This window comes from Amphiura filiformis, chromosome 3, assembly GCF_039555335.1.
Source record: "Amphiura filiformis chromosome 3, Afil_fr2py, whole genome shotgun sequence".
Lineage (NCBI taxonomy): Eukaryota > Metazoa > Echinodermata > Ophiuroidea > Amphilepidida > Amphiuridae > Amphiura > Amphiura filiformis.
In genome coordinates, this window is record NC_092630.1 from 65774031 (window position 1) to 65793690 (window position 19660).

At 34.8% G+C, this 19660-nt stretch overlaps 2 protein-coding genes across 4 annotated transcripts in view; one reads left to right on the top strand and one right to left on the bottom strand.

Annotated features, from left to right (window-relative positions):
- The first annotated feature begins 295 nt into the window (after positions 1-295).
- Positions 296-14082, top strand: LOC140148986 (tRNA (guanine(6)-N(2))-methyltransferase THUMP3-like). The gene is made up of 9 exons (XM_072171113.1): positions 296-544; positions 5210-5293; positions 6004-6419; positions 7598-7667; positions 9227-9354; positions 9817-9898; positions 10701-10714; positions 10883-11006; positions 12156-14082. Exons 1-9 carry the CDS (start codon positions 353-355, stop codon positions 12288-12290), a joined length of 1245 nt encoding a protein of 414 aa, XP_072027214.1. The 5' UTR covers positions 296-352; the 3' UTR covers positions 12291-14082.
- LOC140148984 (uncharacterized) overlaps positions 13281-19660 on the bottom strand; it is a 36417-nt gene continuing 30037 nt past the window's right edge. For all 3 annotated transcript variants that reach the window (XM_072171111.1, XM_072171112.1, XM_072171110.1), the window contains 2 exons: positions 19432-19477; positions 13281-19075 (listed from right to left, as the gene is read on the bottom strand). In XM_072171111.1, the coding sequence (XP_072027212.1) occupies positions 18945-19075; positions 19432-19477 (177 nt within the window). In that variant the 3' untranslated portion in view covers positions 13281-18944. The remainder of the gene's footprint in view (positions 19076-19431; positions 19478-19660) is intronic.

A 19660-nucleotide genomic window follows, 5' to 3' on the forward strand; every position in this document is an offset into this window, starting at 1 on the left:
TTTCAATCAAAATTTAAGTTGGACCATCAACTATTTTTGAGCAGCCGACGAGTTCTTAAAATATAAAAAGTATTGGGATAAATTAAAATCATAAAACTCACATAATCTTAGTATCTTCCTTTTATTTCATTAAATACTTTTAAAAATTACACAAATCCATTAAAAATATAACTTCAGTTACAATCATTTTGAAGTAAAATACAATAACAAAAGGTATTCCTGTAATCATTTTTTAGAAACGCTATATAATTAATTAGGTTAAAGACAGCCCGTAACCTAAAAATATTTACACGTTTTAGGCTTGTTTTTTTACTGCACAAAAAGTTGTGAAAGGAGTTCTTTTGACCCAACAATGGAAGGGGAACCAATGGAAACGGACAGAACAGAAGAGAATGATTCCGAACAGTACTTTGAGATTGGGGCTACAGTTATATCAGGGCTAGAAATGTTTGCTAGAGATGAGTGTCAGGAAAAGCTGAAGTGTAAAGCTGAGATTGGCAGGGGAAGAATTTATTTCAACATTGCAAAGGACCAATTGCATTCAGTAAGCTTAATCAATAAGATAAATTAAGGTTTTAATAATAGAATAGAGAGCATGATCAATTGTTAATGTTGGATTGAGGCAGAGCTGAACCTGAGGGCATAAACAATGTCTGACATGAACCCTGCTTAGTACAAGGAACTAAGTTATAGTTTATACGATGTCCTCATTCACAAACTGATACTATCTGTCCATCGGCATCGTATAAGACTGTAACCTTATGGCAGCGTGTTGAAGGAATATTACACAGTCAAGAATAGGCTCCATCGTTTTTTTATTCGGATCCCTCACAGTCTCCCAAAACATCAAAACATCAAAAGCGTTGCACGTATACTTAGTCTTAGTCCCAATTTTGTGCCCATTTTTGCATTTTTCTCAAAAATTATAGCGCATTGGGGACAAGTAAGATATGTATATTATAGGGGCAAGAACTACAACTACTGCACTGGAAATTTTATTTCAGCACAGACAACAGTTGTGGAGTTACAGTCAAAAATGAGGGAAAACCAATATTTGATCAATAAATCAATAACTACTTGCTTTGAGTTGCTGAATTTTCAGTACAGTAGTTGTAGTCCTTGCCCCTATAATATACATATCTTACTTGTTACCAATGTGCTATAACTTTTGAGAAAAATGCAAAAATAGGCACAAAATTGAACAGGGGTGTAGTACACCCTTAAGACTGTCCTTTTTCACATAACGCCCACATCACATCGTTATCTGCGATCGTGTTTTTTTTTCTTCTGAAGTTTGGCTGGTACCCACCAGCGTCATGCACGTGACGTGACACAGCTAAAATAATCAACCGGAAATCGGGGATCATTAAAACGTCAACAAATTTCTAAACACAGAAATCAGTAAACTTAATGGCGAGCGGTCTGAATTTTGAGCCATACAAGTTTACGTGGTGAACTAAACCCTGCTTATAGTCATACATTCCCTTATTATATATATCAGGTTTCATATTCTGTCATGTAACAACGGTGTGACACAGGTTCGTAATCACGCATTGCAAACAAACTTAAATAATCAAGGCTAGTCATTATCTGATACATCATGTCTGACAGGGGCATTACTCGAGAACTCTGGCCTAGGCTAGCTTCAAATTTTTACACAATAATTATGTTTATTCATTCGATTTTTAGGCTAGAGTCCTAGCTATCGTAGTCGAGATTTGCATTGACAATTTTTGCAGTGTATGTTTAATACGGTACCGGTACTCTGTTGATGTTTAAATTTGGATGATAGTCATTTTGATGAGTCAACTCTGTCTTTTAACTAGTGCCTAGATTTTGAATAGTCTAAAATTGAATTGAAGTGCAATTTTAACAACATTTTTGATGCGATCGCCCCATCATAATCTGGTGTGTTTACTTCCGAACTTCCATTTCTTTACACTGCATCATGCTTCATTGATTTCTTGAATTTGATAGCTTTGGACTCCATCCTCAAATGTGAAGCTATCATTGAGAAGATTCCAAGCTAGACTTCATGAGTGAACATGAATTCCCCTAGAGGCCTAGACCCTACATGTACACACTCATACCGGGTATTTGTTTGTTGTTTGTGTATTTTTGTTACCATATCTCACTATAACACAAAAATATCAAAAGCTGATAGAGCTTAGGATAACCAAACTCTGCGAAATATAATATGCAAAACTTATTCCAATTGGGTATGTCCCTTAAAAATAGAAAAATAGATGATCAAAGCTGTGAATGAGGAAAACTGAAAAATATTCAAAAAGAGACACAACAGAAATAAGTTACCGTACTGGTACTCATATTCAGCCAAATCTCTAATCATGGCAGACTCGGCAAGGAAAACCTTGACACTAGTTTTGAAAGTAGGTTTGTTCTTGATCTCCTTGATATGCAGCCTGGGTAAAACACATTCTGGTCAACTGTAGTGATAAAAAGAATGAGTTTAATAGCTGCCAAGTTGTGAGATATGGATATTGTGAGAATGAAGCTGATCGGTTTGGTAAAAATGTGATAAAAACAACAAGGCCAATATTTGTCTATCCATGTCTTTGTCACCTTGACAGTCATTCCGTCCACACAATGTGAAAGCTCAAGAGATGAAAGTGTCTTATATTCAGTGTACCAGTATCTATTTAAAAACCTATATGAAGCTCCATCCAAATGCTCATATTAGGCCAACAAAAAAAAAGTGTTTGTTTGCTCAGACATGGGGTAGAAAGGAGTGGGTCGGTAGGTCGATTTCCTTTTTTTCTTCTTTTTTTTTTCTTAGATCTGTACACGTATTGCAGCAAGTGGGGTAAGAGAAAATATACGACATTCAGCCTTACATTTTGTAGTTGTGTTAAGGTAGGAGCATCGGATAATAGGCCCATGCAGGAAAATAGCCACTATATCAAATCAGAATTATGTATCCATATCAAATATATAACCAATTTAAGATAAGTCTTTACTCCACTTATTTTTAATGTTTCATGAAAATTTAAACATTTCTTATGTTTTTCTTTATTTTTGAAAATTCCTAATTTTTTCTACAAATAATTATTGCTAGCCTAGAGGGAATGTGATATGGGTTCCATAGTTTGTGGGGTGGTTAATAAGCCTAATATCTAAATTCTCTCGCCAGATTTTTTTAATAAAGTGTTTATTTTTTGAGAAAAATCATTTTTTCTATTTTTAAATTAGGGAAATCTAGAAACACCCATAACTTAAAATAGAAACACTTTATTAAAAAAAGCTGGCGAGAAAAGTTTCTAAATTTAATAACCTTTCATATGACACCTTGTTTGTTAAAATTGGCCCTATGGTTAGCTCAGACAATAATTATGAAATTGGGTCATTCAGTGTTTCTAGATCAAATCAAGAAAATTTGAGCAAGTACTAACATTACCTTCAAATATCCCCTTTATTACTGGCCAATATATAGGAAAAAAAGTCACTAATACTATTTGGTAACATTTTTGTAATAAAAAGATCCAAAAAGCAGTTCTATAAAGGGGATAGAAAGGAGATAAAATAATATTTAAACATAGTATCCATTTTCAAACTTTTATCAATTTTAGTGAACGAGGCTTAGTGTCAAAACCACTTTATGTACAAAGTCAATGGGGTTTCCTAATGACAAAAAATGGCATAACTCAAAAACGCTTTGTTGGCAAAAATTCAAATTTGGCAGGCAAGTTTTGTTCACCCAACTACACATCCTGTATCATTTTAAACCAAATCTGTGCATGACACCGTAGCCGATGTTTCTACCTTAAACTTTAATTATAGGTTAATGAACGTGAATTACTTGTTGGGAGAGAAATTAGACCAAAAATAATGCATGCGCGCTGATGTTGATGCGTAGCGCAAGTGCATTATTTTGTCTAATTTCTCGAGCAACAAGTAATACACGCTCATTAACCTATTTGAATAGGTTCATACACAAGAAGAAAAAGACCAGCGTTCGAAATAGCGCCGGTCAGCCGGCCATTGGCCTGTAACTTTTTGGCCTGGCCGGTAACTTTTTGGCCTGGCCGGTAACTTTTCTGACTGGCATCTAGTTGCCGACCGGCTGGCGGTAACTTTTTAAGGTCAAGCCCGGCTGGCCTGTAACTTTTTGAGGCATATTTCGAACACTGAAAAAGACATGTGATTTTTGCTGTTTTTATAACAAAACTATCACTAAAAATGTTGGAAAATAGGACCAAATATAAATGCATCAACCTGCCCAAAAAATAAATAAATCCTATGCGATGCGATATCGTGCGAAAGCACTGCGCGTAGTACGCGGATTGCACATTATACACAATCAATGCACTCCGCATACTTTTCTAACCGCTTTTCTGATTGGCTGCTTTGATATAGGAGTGTATGAATGCATTTCAACCTTACCATAAAGTTTAACCTCTTTGGTAACAAAATCGGGTTGGAGTACAAAATCACAGACCATACATGTACTTGTCATGCTTGGTTCTCTATAATTGATGAAACAGTAAAAAGCTGCGTCGGCAGTGTGATGATAAATACAAAAGTAAAAAGTAGGAAACTGCCGTGAAGTATATAAAATTGGGCCTTTTTCATATGCCTTTTTCTCTATAATTGATGTTGATTGATGGTAAAATATTGTTGGGGAGGGCTAAATTTGAAAAAATGAAAGCTGTGATTGCCAGGAATATTAACTTTCAAGTGTCATTTGGCATTTTTATGGGGAAAAAACATCATTTTCTTTTATTTTTATATTTTTGTAAAAAAAAAAAAAAAAAAGTGTATGATGTTTTTTTAAATTTTTTGGGTTGGTTGTGTCTGGGCAAACAAACACTTTTTTTTTGGCCTAACTGCATGTATGTGATGTATGAATGGCTTATTTTTTTTTTAAATCACTCGGTTATATTAGCACACATGTTGTTTGCACAAATCTGATTTAGTAAATTGCTGATTGTGCCTTTAACTAGCCTTATTTGATTGTTGTTATGGTGATTTTTTATTTGTATTTTTGATCTTTGTTGTTGTTTTATTTGGCGCAAAGGGTTTGTTGTTGTTGCTATTCAGTGTTGATTGTTCGGACAGCAGAAATTAAGTTTGTATATAACATTTGCCTCATCTTGCCACATTGCCTCACATAGTATATGACTTTACACACTTTATCAACTTTTCCAGATGGTTTATCACACATCCTTGCTTTTTTTTTCATTCCTTGCAGATTGTGACCTTACAGGCAGTAAATAATCTCTTTGTCCTTGTGAACAAGGATAAGAATAAAGAATTAGATCTGTATGGCAAAAAGGTAAGAATGTCTTCTTGGTATGATTTTGTTTTATTAATATTATTGTAAAAAGTCACCAGGTTTGTAGCTTTTAAGGGGGTACTACACCCCTGCCCAATTTTGTGCCTATTTTTGCATTTTTCTCAAAAATTATAGTGCATTGGTGACAAGTAAGATATGTATATTATAATTTATAGGGGCAAGGACTACAACTACTGCACTGGAAATTTTATTTCAGCACAGACAACAGTTGTGGAGTTACAGTCAAAAATGAGGAAAACCAATATTTGATCAATAAATCAATAACTACTTGCCTTGAGTTGCTGAATTTTCAGTGCAGTAGTTGTAGTCCTTGCCCCTATAATATACATATCTTACTTACCACCAATGCGCTATAATTTTTGAGAAAAATGCAAAAATAGGCACAAAATTGGCCAGGGGTGTAGTACCCCCTTAAAAGTAGGTTAGATTGTTCTTTCTCTTCCATTTTCCAACTTTACTGAAGTTTCCTTTTAAAATCTTTTTTTTTTTTAATTCATGTGAAAATGACTGTATGTGTTCACTTCCTGAATCTGAACTGACACCAAGATTTGAAGCAATTACTCTTTAGATATTAATTTGTATATTTGCAAATTATAAAAATTAATAAATAAACACTATTATCATGCAAACAAATTTATTTTTCATCCCATTGAAGAGTGAGTGTGTTTTCTGTAATTATTGTGACATAGGACTCAACTTTGGAATATCTGAAAGAATTGGTGACCCATCAAGATTGGTCCGTTCCATTAGCAGCTTGGAAAGAATTTACAAAGTCATCTCATCACTTGGAGAGACCTCAAGATGGGACCAAGAATCAGTGTGACAACCTCCCCATATTCAGAGTGACATGTACTAGATCCAGCAAGGAAGGTAGAAAACATGAATTCTCATCTCAAGAGGCTGCTAGTGCAACAGGAGGCAGAATCAATGATATATTTGGATGGCCAGTGAAGATGAAAGACTTTGATATGGAGATCAGTGTGGACATTAATGATACAAAAGTTGTCCTTGGTATTAATTTGACTTCAGAGAGTTTACACAGAAGAAATATCACACATTTTGGACCAACAACATTGCAATCTACTATTGCATATTGTATGCTTAGGTAATTAGTCAACCAATTTACTTGTTTTTGTATGTTTGTTTAGCCATCCCACTCTGCAGCTCTCTTTTATAGTGTATCAAGTTTTTTTCTCTCAGGTCATGGTATTAAAGAGAAAACTGGTTAGAGGTTAATAACTGCATCGGTTATTTGGAGGCATTGTGAAAAATCTAAACATTTTGCCTTTGAACCGAGGAATATCCCGAGGGCAGCCCCGAGGGATATTCCGAGGTCCAAAGCAAAATGTTTAGATTTTTCACAATGCCCGATATATAACCGATGCAAAGTTATTAACCTCATTCATAACCGTCACTTTGATATTTGAACTTTACAAAATAACACAAATTTTTCCTCAAAAGTTTGTAAAAATAAACAATTTTTACATCTTCCCTTTCCCCAAATCGATCTGGCTAAAACAAAACGACCAATAACAAAAGTGCGTATCAGAATCTGTGCAAATATGGTAGCGCGCAATCCAAATCGGCAGCCAGCGCCAGCGCAGTTCGTTGGACGCTGTCACGGGCGCACGCAGAAGTCAATTGTGTGCGACATTGGAACAACTACGCATTTTGCGGTCAATTGTGAGATATTAATGACCTCGATTTGCGTTCGCGTGTTCGCAAATAATAAAATATGATTGGATCGCACGCATCGCGTTTATTAATGAGGTTATGAATAAAGGTTAGTTTGCCTAGAGTCAATTCCAGGATCCCTGGCTAGAACTGTGGATCTACTACATATCAGGATTTCCCAAAAACCACTGTTTTATGGTGTGTGCTGAATTTGACCCCCATGATTTACAGGCAGCAGTGGCACGCCCCCCCGACTTTTGTTGCGAAATGACTGATTTCGCCGCACCTTACACTCCTAATCAGACTCCATTCGGGGAACTGAACAACCTGGTCCCCGCCCCACTTTCAATGTACTGCACACGCCACTGACAGGCAGAGGTTTAGTCCATGTACATTTTGTAGTATTGTTGTGAGATGTAATGCTTTCAAGTAAAAATATTGAATTCTTCCCTGAAACTCCCTGAAAGTCACTGCAAGTGGTAATTCTCCTTGTAAAGTTTTAAGATAAGTGATGATAATTACAACATTATGTATGTCAATCCTCAATGTGGAAAATTGGCACATTTATCTTCACCTCTTGTTGAATTTGTGTAATTTCTTTGTGTATAGGATGAGTTGTCCACAAGTTGGAGATATTATATGCGATCCTATGTGTGGTGGTTCATCTATTCCAATAGAGGTATGTATAATATACATATGTATAATTCCCTTTCATATATTTAAATATTGGGTATATTTAACAACCCAATACTGATGTATGTTCATATACATACATACTGAAAAAATGCTGAATTGATCAAAGTTAAACCTCTTATGTTTCAAAGGCACCATCATATGGGTACACATTAAAAACAAAAACACACCAAATAACAAAATTCTGTATGTAACTAATATCATGAAAATTTTTCACCAATATTTTATTGGAACTAGAAGAAGTATGAACTAGATGCCACAGTAATGTGTTTTACCAAACACGAATATCTATGCCCGTGACCACACCTAACCCCCCTTCCCCTATTCACAAACGAAAACTTGGTGAGCACCATGTGAAAGCGCTTGTTTTAAGCTTGAATTTGATATACATGTAATGCTCATAACACTGGACTGGCCCACACTCTCTCTAATACCCTACCAAGCTTTCACTCTCTCTTAAACCCCATGATACCATCAGACCCTCACTCTCTCTCTAAAACGCCACCATACTGGACCACACTCTCTCTAATACCCCACCCCTTAACCAACCACACTCCTTGTCCCATCATGACAACCTTTTGAGGTGGTCCAAGGAGCCAAAATCAAAATGCCCACACATTCCCTTTTCAGGGAGTTTTTGTCAAGTGATTAGTTTCCTTGACATATGATTCAGACCTTTATCATTGCAAACACAGGGAGCTAACAAAATACTACCTATTGCGCTACACTGTGTTAATAGGTCATACCTATTTTGCTTTTAAAGCCTTTAGACTTTGACCTCTGGGGATGCGGCTGATATAGAATACATCAAGGGTCATCATTGTACCAAGTATGAACCCTGAGGGCGCTGTAGTTCTTGAGCTAGAGCTGTTTGAAATTTTACACATATTGCTCACTGTAGCCCATGACCTTTGACCTCTAGGGTCGATGTTACTGCAGGAAATATTTAAGGGTCATGGGTCATCATTGTACCAAGCAAGAACCCTGAGGAGGCTATAGTTCTTGAGCTAAAGTGGTTTTAAAAATTTACACATATTGCCCCCTGTAGCCTGTGACCTTTGACCTCTGGGGTTGTGGCTACCATAAGTTACTTCTAGGGGTCATGGGCCATCATTATACTAAGTATGAACCCTGAGGGCGCTATAGTTCTTGGACTAGAGATGCTTCAAATTTTACACATATTGCCCCCTACAGCCCATGACCTTTGACCTCTGGGGTCGGGGCCACGCTAGGAAATTTCTAGGGGTCATGGGCCATCATTATACCAAGTATGGGCCCCGAGGATACTTTAGTTCTTGAGCTAGAGGAGTGCAAAGGAAGCGTGAGAAGAAGAAGGAGAAGACGGAGAAGGAGAAGCCGAAGACTAAACACAACAAATACAATATCTATGCCCGTTGCACGGGCATAGATAATCAGTCCAATTGAGAATGGTTTCTCAGAAATTATTTTGATCAAATGTGAATATCTTGACGGCCAATGCGTCAGAGGTTTGTTTTGATCAAATTGATGATCCTATTTACATTTCTATTTGTGTCTATTTTATAGGGAGCTAGAACTTGGGCGTCTTGTTATTTTCTGTCTGGAGATAATGTAGAAATAGCAACAGAGAAATCGGAAGGCAATATAACGGCTATAGAAGAAAAGAGAAACTCAATAACAAGTAAGGGTCTTTTGTTGCACTAACTGTTCTTCAATACTTCACTTAAAGCTACATGCAGTGTAATGTAAATGATTTTGTGGATTCAGCTCAATTTCATTGGGATTAAAAGCTGATCAAAGGTTAAGTTGTTAATGCTAATTAGGCTTTGATTGGTTTGATGAGTATGAAAAAGGAAGTAATATGGTGTGACTTGTAGTTAGCACTCTTACCAATTGCATCAGATTGTGACTGCTTTGCAGAAAGGCATAATGATGTTCAACATAGAGTTAATAATGATGTTTACCATAGAGTTCGCATCAATCAACAGTATATTCATTTATGTCAAATCATTTCAAATGTTCTGATTAATAGAGTTAACATCAATCAACAGTGTGTTTATTTATTTCACAGCAAGTCATTTCAAATGTTCTGATAAATTAATGATATTGATAATTAATGTTTTATAATTTGCCCAATTCTTAATGAACAGAGGTAGTCTGCACCTAGATGTTTTTCAGTGGGATGTAACTAATCTACCACTACGAAGTAATTCAGTAGATGTGTTTATTACTGACCTGGTAAGAGGCTTTTATATTCACAAGTCAAAGAAATTTGCAAATCAAAGTTAATTCTTGTGATTGCATTCTGCAAAGTTATACTAAAAAGGAAACCCAATTATCATAGTTGTAGTACATACAAATCTAGTTTCGGATACCTGGAGGTCTGCAGCTAATGTACTTTACATGCTGTGTGATGGTAACCCAAGTTTGTGTATAGAATAAAACTGAAAGGATGGAAAACTAGGCTTTTTTCCAAACTCTGTTAGCAGTTCAAATTGACCATTAGTTGTTATTCTTACCCTAAACCTAATCCAAACCATAAAGCCTAACAATAATCATAAAACATTAGGGTGGGGGACCGTATTATATAAATTTTATCTTTAAATTAACCACCTTTGTTATACTTGCTTAGCTATTTTTCATCAAACTATCCTGATCCATAAAAAAGAGACCTGTAAGGGGCCTACTTTTTGAATGTAAAACAAAAACTAAGCACAGTTAAGAAGAAGAATGATGAAATGAATCTTGAACTCAAGTGACTTAGCCAAAGAGGAGTTGGGTTAGGGGCAAACAACCCCCTTGGATATCTTTTTTCTGACAAAACTGGGATGACAATGATGAACTTTGGTATTAACTTGGCCCTTTTGACAAGTGACTATTTAACTAACCATTTGCCACTCCAATCAATCAGGCTGGCTATGTCACTAATGAATTGGAAACAGGACCAATATTTACATTACATATCTGTATTTTTCTCTTTTTCTCTCTTTTACCTCCCTCTATGACGTCTTCATTGATGGCTGTGTGCTTTTACATGAAGCCATTTGGGAAAAGGTAAGATTATTTTCATGTCACTTGATTCATTGTTGTGAACATTTTTATTTGAACCTCCTGATAAAAAGCTTGAATGAAACCCAATAATGAAAATAAACTTCCGTTACAACTGAACTTATAGATGGTAATTATTGGTTAGAAACTTACCTTGACTTTTTCTTTTTTCAGAATGGGATCAAAACTGAATAACTGGGAGTTATATAGAAGAGGCCTAACAGAAATGGCAAGAGTTTGTAAGCCTGGAACTGGTAGGGCAGTACTACTGACACAGGATAAGAAATGCATGGCAAGGGTGAGCAATGATCAGATAGGAGGAATTGCAATAGCCTTCACTTCACACAATATTTGGTATTATGAGCTTTATTCTGTAAAATGTTGTGTGACGGTGAAGCTAGGCATTCCATAATTATTCCCTCAATACTCTTCATCACTTTTTTTATTTCCTTTTTTAACATGCAAATCAGCTCATTATCATAATAACAAATATGCAAATTAGACCCAAAAAACATTTGAAAAAAGTATTTGAATATTGCAAATTAACAGTGTCCTAGAATTTCTGAAGTCAATCGGCCTGTCCATTCAAGAGATACTGTATATGGATGGACAGGGGGCTAATTTCAGTGCAAAATATGCAAATTAGCTCATTATCATAATGAATATGCAAACTTTTAGGGAGTTGTAATTTTTATACCTTATTCGGGAATCCTGCAGTTTTCTGCAAAACCAAGTGATCCCTACCCCCTGACTTAAAAGACTGGTCAGTGCTGTGACACTCTTTTTTTTAAATGTTTTTTCAAGCAGAGCAATCCGAGGCCATGTTTATTAAAATCAGGAATTTTTCAACTTTTGTCACTCTCTATACAAATGAGTGAAGTCACTTCACCGCAATCTTTTCAATTTTTGGCCTAAAATTTATGTATGTGCGCAGACAGCAATGCTTGCATACTGCATCAATAGAGGAACAGATTACAAATTCTGGAATATGTGATTGACAATTCCTACTGCTAGGCTTGATCACACTTTAGTTCCAGATCTGAGAGTACATGTTACGATTGTAACACAATTGAAAGTACACTTATTTGTGAATGAAGAATGAATGAATTGTTTTCATCTAATTTTATTTTAATAGCAAAAACAATAGACCCTTATTTTACTTATTTTGTTGTGCTTCTTGCCAATTTATGATTGAAAATGCAAATCCAGATCGCTGTGTTACATGGCACTCAGTCTAGCATTGTCTGCTCATTAATGTGGGCAAGATCAGTGACTGACTTCATTTGTATAATTGAACAAGCGGCTTATTCTATAGTATATTAGTACACCAGAATCCTTCAACTGGTGTGAAAACTACTGGACCCTCAAGAAGGATAAAATTTGTATTCTTATCTTATGTTCTACTCAAACGAAGCCAATGTTAATAATTGTTAATGATCTGTTTCAGGTGCTTAAAATGACCAATCATCTATGGAGAAAGAAATACCTGCAATTCATAAGGATGGGAGGTCTCACTGCAGGCATGTACTCATTAACTCGTGTGGGCAGAGCAGCACAAGTAGCTGCACAGACTCAATCATAAACAGACAAACTGACCAATATATGAGTTTACTACTAAGCATTAGATTCTCAAGGGAAAGAAAGAAAATAGATGAACATAAGAATGGGTGGCATGTATCAGTAGGTTTCATGTCAGGTGAGGGAAAGTTCAAATTGGTTTCCCTTGCAATGCATGTTTTAGCCAGTCACTTTTACTCCTTTTTGGTTTTTAGCTTGGACATGAAACAAATGCATTTATTTTCTTTAGCTTAAGAAGTTGAAAAACAATCATGTAACCCAACAATATGACTATCTTTCTTTCACTGGCCTGCATTTCTTCAGCCAATTAAAATACCAACTTTCAATGAACATTATGAGTAATCTTTTTAAGTCATAATTTGAGCTCTTCAGACATTAATTGTAGGATTACAGCTATAAATTTCAGTTCGGGGGCACTCGTAATTCACAGACGTCTCTGATTTCAAATATGGGTCAGTGATTTCACATACGGGGAGTCTGTGATATCACATACGTTGAGCTTTGTTGACAGCTGGGCACTCGATGCAGCACATCATAACAAAGCTGAGTGTATTAGAATAAGCCTTCCTATGTTTAGCAAATATTTAGCTGTGCAAAATTTATATCCATCTGTGCAAATTCCAATGGTCCCGGAGCTTCCCGGAACATTGTTTTTGTCGCCATTTATATAAGTTCGACAATTTGAGCAAACAATATAAGTTTTACCTTTCCTGGTATTTGAGTTTTCTTAAATAATTTATTGTTGCATTCATTGTTGCTAATTTATTGTTGCATTTATTGTTGTTAATTTGAGTTTACATTGTTAGTTTAATTTTATAGAAAGATTAATCTGTAGTAAATGCTCAATAAACACAGTTACTCTTAAAAACATCCAATATTCTGAGTAAATAATAAAAGGTGGTAGTGTCAAAACAGGAAGGGGTAGAAATAGGTGGGGGACAGAAGATATTTAATTTTACCCATCTTTGTCTGAAAAGAAAGTCAAACACACAAATTTGACATTATACTTTGTAATTTTATTACTCAGTATTTGTTTTATAACATGAAATAGTTCAAATTGTTTGCACAAAATGAAAGAACATTTTAAAACATTGCATTGATGGACATTTAGCAACACAAATCAAAAGTACTATGCAATTATTATTCCTAATTAACACCCATGTGCAGGGCGGTTCACTTTCCACCAACCAAAACCAATCACTTCTCAACTCTTCTTGTTTGTATTGAACATGACTTTTTCTTTAGCAATTCAATATTTTGCAAAGTTAGTGAAGTGATTAACCTTGCAGAGTGGGTTTTAATTAGGAATAATTATGACAGTAATTGCAAATGCAAAGTGTGGAATGTAGGTAGGATGTATGCAAATATATGGGTAAATGACTTGCAATACTACTACTAATGATAATTTTAATACAAAACATTATGATAATAACTGGACGGAATAGCTACTATGAATGCATGCATGGTATACATTGATATCAAGAAGAGATTCAAGCAAGGTGAATTAAGACTACTGCCAAATGATACTGGCTATGATAGACATTTTTTATGGTTTGGCCACTTAAGACAAAACAGGTTTTGGTCACTAAAAACAAAACAGGTTGAGCAGGAAATGTATAGATTTGGTTTACAACTTTAACTTTAAATACAAATTACAAACTTTAAACTACAAATTAAGTCACCTTTCAATATAAGTACTGCACTAATGACTGATTATGTTCTTGTGAAGCCGATATAACAAATATATTTCTTGATAGTTCATACCAATAAAGTAAAGGCATCAAGCTTCCTTTTAAGTTATGTCTTGTGTGTTATTTCTTAACTTGAATTGTGAGATAAACTAATAGCCTATGTCGAGGGGTCAGTGACACAAAGACGTAACTCCATTTTTACTTAAGTGAAAGCCCACTTTTGGTTCAAGTTCCTTGGGGAATCAGTCATGGTTAAATTGTATCCATGTAAATTCTGTTCTGTCTGTCATCAAAGTAACAGGTGTATTGTCAGTTCTTCTGTGGACCAATATCTTTAAACTCACTTTTCTCAGAATGGCCAAAATGGAGTTGCGCCTTTGTGTCACCCACCCTCGATGTGTGAAATGATACTCGAGAAGTCTAGCTTCAAATTTACATACATTATTACGTGGCGAGAATCCAAAGCTATCGTTTTTTTGGTTGATCAGCATTGACATTTATTGCAATGCATGTTAAATATTCTGTTGATATTTAAATTTTGGATATTATGTTTTTGATGAGTTTACTGTATCTTTGAGAGCAAAGATTGCATATTTTGAACAGTTTAAAATTGAGTTGAAGAGCAATTTTAAGCAATATATCTGATGCGATCGTATTTATTTACTGTATTCTGAACTTCCATTGCATACACAGTGCCATGATTCATCAATTTCTAGTATATTATGATAGCTTGGGACTAGCCCTGAATGCAAACCTGAAGCTAGACTTCTTGAGTAAAACCAAGGCTGTACCTACTTGTTTTACACTAGCCACTGGCTGACAATCTATAAGCGGTCAACCAGGTGGGTTATTTTCAAATATTATTCACCCAACAGCAAAGTCATGTGTCACTGACATGCATGTGAGTGTTACAGTACATGATTGGTTGACTGACCAACCATTTTTCACATTGCTGTTGTTGATAAATTCTATCCATAATACTTTCTTAATTTCTGTCTCGAGAGCTATTTGGCAAAATAAAATTGTGTGTCTTCGCTACCTTTGCTTGAGCCCTAAGCAATATGCATTTTGTTCTGTCGAAACAGGCTAAGTAGGAAGGGAGTGATTGCAGTTTGGCCCACTTTTTTTCTTTTGAAGCTTTGCAGCCTAATATTTTTGTGAAAATTTATTTTAGAAGCCCAACTTTTAAAATACTTCAAAATCATGAAACAAAGAAAAGAAAATGTATACTCTGGTTGCTATACGAAAAAGGAATTACTATCAAAACCACTAATCTATCCAATTATCCCCTGCTGATGCCCTACATGTATTACATAGCTATCAACTTGGTGTGAAAAGTGTGCCAACAGGTTCCATAATAACATTATTATATAACAATTTTCTATCTTTTGGCTTCTCTACTGTGGTTTATCATTGAGGTGGGCTTGTCCAGCTTAGAGTGAATTTGGCTAAAGGTGGTAATTACTAGTAATTGGACCTAGATAAATATCCCTTTTTCATAGAGCAAGAGGACTATACTAAAATGTGAATTTCAAAAGCTATGCTCTCAAAATGCTGAGATGAACCTCTTTTTCTTGGTCTTAAAAATTTGTCAGTGCAATGCACTGATGATTATTGTCACCATAGAATAGAATAACAGTTCACAACCACATTTTAAAATGTAATTTAATGTTGAACATGGTCCATTCTATACATCATTCAACTCATAGTAGGCTACAATTAATGTTGGTTTCTGTTCCTACCCACATCAATGACAACCCAATTTATGCTTCTGTGCATAACTGAATACCATTCTACATGTATTATCCATTGCCTTCTACCAGTTAGACAATGTATATACCATGTAAATCCTTGACCCAACTCCATCAATAGTATTCCACCCATTAAGCACCTTTATCAGTTTATGACTGGACGGTTTTATACTTGCATCTCACCCTGTGTCTCACTGGCTAATCAAATAAGAAATACCAGCTAATGAAAGAATACATGGACTTCATTCAACCTGTCAGCATGTTTTGCCTAAGTTTACTTACATATTACTACATGGAACATTAGGTGTAACTCTCTTACATATCAAATCATTGGAATATCGCTGGCACTATAGGGTAATACATAATGCACAAGTCTTTATGAATGTACAATATAGAATACAATTATTAAATGATAAATAGAATTTGAACACTTCAAAACATAAACATGTGTACAATATTTACACTTTACAAACAATAATGCACCATTGGTCATGTACATGTATACTGCATAAATACCCACAAAAAAGTATATTTACTGGTAAAATGAGTTTATATTTGATAACATTCATTTTTAGAAGTGAAGCCTACAAGCAGAAAAACAGAAATATGATTAAGCAGAATGACATTGAGAACTGAAAATCAATTTCAAGGATCACATTCAACATTAACAAGCATGCATGACACCACATCTCGTTAACTACTGATTCAAATCATTAAATTCTGATGCAATTAAGCAAAAGTTAGTGTTTACATCCAATGTCCAAATTAATTTAATTGTGTAGAAAAGTCAAAGTAGAATGATTGCATGCTTAATTACACTGGATATTCATAATGAATCAAGAACTGGAGTTGTTCAATCCAACAGATTCACAAACATGGGAAGGTGGAAAGTGCTATTACATGTAGCAAATTACGTTACTGTTTGGTTAAGCAAGAATTTATCTTGTGAGATTTTGCTACAAGTTTTTGACAACTTGTAAATGCAACACCAGTATTTTACAGAAACGTGTAGGTTTCAACTGAAAATAGCTCTAACCATTTTAACCTGCAAAATGCAAATTTACCTTATGAGTACAATATTTTATATTTTCTGCATCTACATGTTTTCAAAACTATAGCAAAATCTTCCAAATAATTGGCACATTCATCATTAAATCAGTTCAATCAGCAGATTAACTGTTAAAATTGAATACCAATGGAATGGGATAAAATGTAGTATCACTGGTACTCGTACTATTATCTTTTGCAAAATTTATTATTTTATTTTGGCGCAATTTGTGGCATAAACATGAAGTCAGGTTCTGATTGGCTAACTGAATCACGTCATTATCACATCAGCACCTCATTCACCGATCAATCATGTGACGCAGGCATGAATTTACATATGCGTACGAGGTGGGATACAAACTGTGAAGGATCTTTGCAAAAGGCTGTAATTCAGTCTTCTTAGATATGACATATCTGATGACAGCATTTAATTTGTCATCTGAAGATTGAACTTAGAAACTTTGGGATCACTGGAGGATAGAAGACATTTAGGTATCTGCCAAGGATAAGTTACTGCTATACTAGGAAATTCAATTGATTAAACACAATGTGCCATTTTAGACACATGCACAATTCCATATGTCTGCTTTACCCATAACCTCCCAGTCCATGTTTTGTTCATTCAATTGAATTTTCAAGTATAGACTGATGGGGCATAAAGTTGTACATGATACGCATTTTGCATATATAAAGCACCATTAATCCAAAATAAAAAAAATACTGTTAAAATAAAACTGTACCCTGTTACTTATTTCAGTTTAACTTTTGAGAAATTTGCATATTTTTGTGTAGACCTCAAATTAGTAGCCATGTCATACTAAGTAGTCACTACCAGTGTATAATCCATTTGGCTTCCTCAAGAGAGTGACATCAGTGCTTTTGGAGTTACTTTGCACATTTACAGTTCTTTGAGTCAATGAGTGCAATTTAATACTAAACTAGAAAAGAAAGAAATGTCTTTGGTCATCAAATATTTGTTGCCTTTTGATTGAAAGCAATCAAGTATGCAAACAGGGAAATTTAAAGATCAAATTCTGGTCGACTGAAAGATCCCGTTAAACTTTATCAAAATAAATACAATGGCTGCATAAAATATTTTCAAGGTTTTAGTCAAAATACCCTTACATGCTTTATTCACTAAATATGCGCACTTAAACGCAAATAAAATACATTCTTACACGCTTTTGCCACATGTTATACAAAAACCACTGAAATCCTTGTACTGGGAAGTTGCTTTACTGCAGCAGCTAAGGGCCTGTCCCCTTACATGCTTGAGTCACAGAGCAACAGTTTGAAACTTACTTATAAAGAAATCTACATGTTTATCACAGATGTCTTAAATGCACTATTAAATATTTCATGCGACTTCTGACCATTTTACAAAGTTCATAAACTAAAAAATCAACACTAGTAATTAACTTATTCTTGTTCCCACGCAAAAGTTACTTTCTTGGTTGCAGTAAATGATATACAGAAATTGCTGTATAGACTTGAGTATTGCACAATTCTAAAGCACTGAAGCCTTAAAAACTAAACATTTTGTGTAAATCATAGCATTCAGATTTCAAACCCCTTGTTACGGGAGATATATCAGCCCTTACAAGTGGTTGGAAATGAATACCAAAATCTTTTCGGTAAACTGTTAAATTGGAGACTGTTATTTTCTATTTATTGTTTTTTCCAACTCAAGTTTGATATTATCTCCCAAATTATATATTATATATCATATTATATGTCATATTTTGGAAATTAAAGCTTTTCAGTTACCAGAGATCAATCTAATATCAAAATCTTTAGTTGAATTACCATAAAAGTCATATACACAGACTATGCTTATACGGCTGTATGAAGTGCATAAACACTATAACATCATAATATACATTTGGCATGTTTTCACAAGCAAATGATTAATTTTTAAATTTTAATCAGATTCCATAGTACACAAACAAAATTAACTGTCTGCATACACCAAAGCCTACGTTACATTTAAAACAGTGTGGGATTCAGACAAAATTGCATAAAAGGGTCCAAATACCACAAAGTTTTCACATTTCAGACAATGCTTGCATACAGAGATTCTGACCCCAAGATGAATATACTCCATTTCCAAGTTTTCTATGAAGGGTTGTATTCTAACCCTTGCAAAATACCACACTAGTTCAACATAAATCAAACAAAGTAGTTTTTCCTGAGTGTTGCCATATAACTGTTATCTGGACCTCTGGGTGAAGTAGCACCATAACCATTGCTTAGTCGGTCAGAATGAAAGTCTGAGAGATTTGCTCCTGTATCTGTTGGACCTGCATGGTGAGAAAAGATAATATGATAAAGATGATGTAATGCTTCCTATAAATTGGAAATAAATAAATAAAACAACACTACTCATATCAATGATATCAGTCACTTCAACTTTGTACAAACTGTTGAATCTATTATCATTGTTACTATTATTATAAAATGCAAATAGATCTGGATAGTAATGCTGCCTGGGTTTTGTAGTGTAGCTTTTCATATATTGCACAGCAGTGATGATCAACTACTTTTCAACAATTTGTTCATGAGTTATAATATCTGCATTCAATTTTGTACAAATATAAAAAGCACTGTGGGATTGGAATGTACATGGCACTGTAATTTTCTAGATCAAATTTCTTACCTGCTTTGAGATGTCTTGATATACTTCTGTCTAATTCACTCCATACCTATGTCATTAGAAACAAATACATGCAAAATTAAATGTGTAATTGTGTATGCAACAACAAGAACAACAACTCCATCCCAACCACACAAATCTGATTGGTCAAAACAAGGAAATACTAACATATTTGTGTCCAACTGCAGGCATGACAATTTTCAGCGTTTTAGCTGATTTCAGCATTTTTTGT